At 42.8% G+C, this 4,068-nt stretch overlaps 1 protein-coding gene across 1 annotated transcript; it reads left to right on the forward strand.

Moving 5' to 3' along the window:
• The first annotated feature begins 300 nt into the window (after positions 1-300).
• On the forward strand, positions 301-2,421 carry LOC123108604 (probable RNA-binding protein EIF1AD). Its single transcript, XM_044530358.1, has 4 exons — positions 301-620; positions 700-751; positions 875-1,001; positions 2,145-2,421. Exons 1-4 carry the CDS (start codon positions 504-506, stop codon positions 2,329-2,331), a joined length of 483 nt encoding a protein of 160 aa, XP_044386293.1. The 5' UTR covers positions 301-503; the 3' UTR covers positions 2,332-2,421.
• Positions 2,422-4,068: the final 1,647 nt, after the last annotated feature.

The following is a 4,068-nucleotide window of genomic DNA, read 5'->3' on the forward strand; positions in this document are numbered from 1 at the left end:
GTGCGCCGCCCTGGAGCTGATCTATCGCCGACTAACCTGGGAAATATGTTGCCCCGCCCATGAACCCTGTGCAGCCCTGGCTGGATAGGCTTCGGTCAAAATCTCCGTAGCTGTTTGGTGTTCAACTTATTTCAACCATGCACTGCTGGTGCTGCGGACGCTTCAAATTCTTGGTGCATCGGAAAGGATCACGAGTACAGTGTTATAAATATATAAATAATAATGTTTGCTATTGATTTGCTAAAGGCCCAAGGTTGGAAGGCCCACTATCACATCACGTGGTGGCCTGGGCGTGTTATGTGCTGACGTTCTGCCTGCAGTCCTCCTACCCTAGCTAGTTCCCCACCAGAGCACACCCGCCGCTGACGCCGCCGCTAGCTCGCCGCCGTCCGCCTCCTTCCCTGTGGGCAGGCAGCACCGCAGCAGTGTTGAGTCCAGCACCAGCACCAGAAGCAGAACCTTCCCTCTGTCGGTGGTCCGTCCGTCCGTTGAGGAGGGCAAGAATGAAGGGCGGTAGGAAGAACCTGCGGCGCGCGTGCGGGGAGGGCACCGCGGTGACGCTGGCGGAGGGCGAGAGCATCATGCAGGTCGTCACGCTACGCGGCTCAAACCTCATCGAGGTACCTTCTTACCTTCTTTCCCTCTCTCTTAAAAATTGCTTCTTGCTTTTCACTCACTCTGCCGCCGTGCTGGTTTTAGGTGACCGACGGCGAGGGCGTCAAGTCTCACAAGAGCTTCTGGATCAAGAACGGTCAGTCAGTTGATGATGATGCTCCTTTTGTTTGCCACTAACTTACACCTGATGATGATGATGATGAATGAATGAATGAATGAATGAATGAATGAATGAATGAATGAATGAGTGAATGTGCAGGGAATTTCGTGGTTGTGGATGCTATTGGCAGGGACGAGGCTCTCGAATCTGGAAGCAAGATAGCCTGTGTCGTCTCACGCGTCCTCTTTCACGACCAGGTTCGCGCCCTCGAGAAATCCGGCCAATGGTCAGTCTCTGCTCTGCTGCTCCCTCAATGAATACTTACTGCACTAACTACTTGTTGACAAAGTAAACATTAGCTAGTTACTACTTACTTGGAGTGGATTTATGTCCCCTAAATGCAAGTATGCAAATTCTAGGACAAGTTTGTATGTACTGGAGACCTGTCCTAGTCCTAGCAATATATCCTACTTACCAAGCTGCAGTATAGGCTTCTATGTAGTGTGTTCTACTTCTATCACCCAGGCCAAGATGTACAATAATAATTTTCCAATTCTAGGCACAACTCAAGACTTCCTTTTGTCGCGATAGAATTTAATTTGTAAGACTACACCCTCCTAGCCTAGTCCTGGCAATATGTCTAAATTTCTTGGGTTTATGATAGCTGTCTGTTACTCCCTCCGTCCCATAATATAACATCATTTTGCAAGCTATGTTAGGTTGCAAAATGGTCTTATGTTATGGGACGGAGGGAGTACTTAACTATATGTCTGCTATGGTTGCTTGTAATCTGATATTATGACCTACTTCCCAGTTTGTGGTAGTTTGTCTGGCTGTTTTAGTAATAGTACCTCTGTCCCATATTAACTGACGCTCAAATGAATGTATCTAGACGCATTTCAGTGCTAGATACATCTGTTTGAGCGTCAATTAATATGCGACGGAGGGAGTATAATGTATGCATACGATGGCTTGGAAACACTATAGTTGTTTAACCTTCCAATTTTCTAAAAAATTGGATCAAATTCACTTTCCATGTGATATGCTGGTAGGTGGTAGCCAGTGCTGCATTTCAACAGCCTAAATGGTGTGGTAAAAACAAAATATTAGGGCAAACAGCCTAAATGGTTTGATTCTGGTTTTGCCTGCTCTGATGGAACATGGAAATGATACCGAGCACTGATACTATACGAAAATGTTGATGTGATATAAGTTGATGGCAAAATTCTAATACTCCATTGTACTAAATAAGCGACAATTAATGTGGATCGGAGGGAGTAATGAAGATCCTAAAATATTTCCAGAAGGTCTTGTAATAATAATGTGCCAGTTTGTTGGTTTTCGTACGAGCTCTGCATCAGTAGTCTATCTACTTGATAAAATCAGGATTGTTAGCTTGTTACTGATTCACTCATCTTTCTTATGCCAGGCCGGCTATCTTCAAGTCAAGTCCCAATGGGTGGGCGACAGGGCCACAAGGAACGACATCACAGGCTGAGGAAGAGCACAACTCTGATGAAGACGACGATGATCATATGCCGCCACTTGAGGCAAACACGAACAGAAATAGACCGTTTGACGTGCATTCCGATACAGAAAGTGACTCTGATTCTTGAACTGGTAGACGACTTGGGAATAGTCATCATCCTATGGTTACCGTCCACCTAATGTATTTATGCTTGTCGAATTTGGGCATGACATCATAAACTTACGGCCCAATCTGTCAAAGATATAGTAGTCAGTGCGTGCGTTTTGTCGACATTAAGTGGCAGGGCATGTGGAGGCCTGTCACCTGTAGTGTAATATATGAAGAAAACAAGAATGTTGCACCTAGCTTATTGTGGTTGTGGATGTTATTGTGCAAGTCTGCTTGCTTTCCACCTTGAAAGTGGATTGAAAAGGACCCAGCAAGCTAGCTTTGCTTTGCTTTGCCCTGCCTAGTTAATTCCAGTTGTACTAGGTCTCAAGATGGTGCCACAGCTGCACAAGAAACAAATTCACCGATTTTGACAATTCAAGTCACACAAATTGATATAATTTACTCCTACTGATGAACAACTCTTGCCATATGAGAGCCTCAACAAATTAAGCTACCTACCTTTAGAGGAGAGGAGCATAATATATATATATATATATATATATATATATATATATATATATATATATATATATATATATATATATATATATATTATAGGTGCTCTGCATTTTGCTAATAGCTTAAGTATGGGTTCATACTCTTGTTGGTGCATTGTTAATGTGTTTGTTACTTATTAAATCTTTAATATTGTGCTTTGACTTGGGTAGAAAGTAGTGGTGATGATATTATAAATTGGCAGGCATTCCTTTGAATACTTGTTTTCCAGTTGCCCAACTCCTCTCTGAATATGGTTTTAATCACCATTAAGCAATGTTATCTTATTAATATCCTGTGCAGAAGGTGATGGAGGAAGGGGCCGGGGCCGTGGACCTCCTCCTCAAGAGTAGATTTTGTAGCTAGGTTAATTCTTGCATTTGCTTTTATATACGGTACCAGACCTGGGTACCATCATATCATTCCAACTTGTGTGGCATCCTGAATGTGTTTATCATAAAATCTAGCTTTGTTTCTGATTTAGTATCCTGAGGATGCATGCATGGTAGCTGGAATCAATCAAATTAAAATTGCCTGGCGTGCTGGTGATTTAAAGTAACATTCCTCCTCTGGCATGGCTTGATCAAGATTTGTGGGCACATGAAAAACTACATACTAGAAAATAAATAGATAACAAGGATTTGTTTGCTCTGCCTACCATTCTGGTTGAGAAATACAGTAAGTTGTTGGTGGCTTTGATGTGCTCAAGCCAAACCGGGGGTATGCTTGATGTGCTCAAGTTCCTGATGCTTGATGCTTCCTTGGGGCCAGCTAGCTATGCTATGGTGTTGGTGGACGCCTCCCTCTGCTAACTTAACTTTTCTCCCTCTTCTCCTTCTCCTAGGATGATTTCTTCTGATACTTTTTTTGATGACTTAATTAATTAATTAGGAAGATCGATGCCTCACACGTGCACAACAAAGAAGCTGACAAGAGGTTTCAAGGCTCATTTCATGGATTTAAATTTCTGAATTGTTCAAGATGATTTTGTATTTTTGGCTATTAATCTGCATGTGTTTAGAATACTGTTTAATTTCTATTCACTTCATTCGCTGCTACTCAATACTATAAAATAATAACTGGACCATAACACTTGTACTTGAGTTCCCTCCACATTTTCTCATCCGGGCCGGCTTGGGACCGGCACAGTGTTACACTGCAACAGTACAAAACACGAATTACAAACGCACAGCCACACTCACCAAGGCATTGTTTTTTT

The sequence above is a fragment of the Triticum aestivum genome, chromosome 5A (assembly GCF_018294505.1).
Source record: "Triticum aestivum cultivar Chinese Spring chromosome 5A, IWGSC CS RefSeq v2.1, whole genome shotgun sequence".
Classification (NCBI taxonomy): Eukaryota; Viridiplantae; Streptophyta; class Magnoliopsida; order Poales; family Poaceae; genus Triticum; species Triticum aestivum.

Coding starts and splice junctions, on each gene's coding strand:
- LOC123108604 (XM_044530358.1), top strand. CDS start 504: ATGAAGGGCGGTAGGAAGAACCTGCGGCGCGCGTGCGGGGAGGGCACC. Junction 621..699: donor GCGGCTCAAACCTCATCGAG/GTACCTTCTTAC, acceptor TGCTGGTTTTAG/GTGACCGACGGCGAGGGCGT. Junction 752..874: donor GAGCTTCTGGATCAAGAACG/GTCAGTCAGTTG, acceptor GTGAATGTGCAG/GGAATTTCGTGGTTGTGGAT.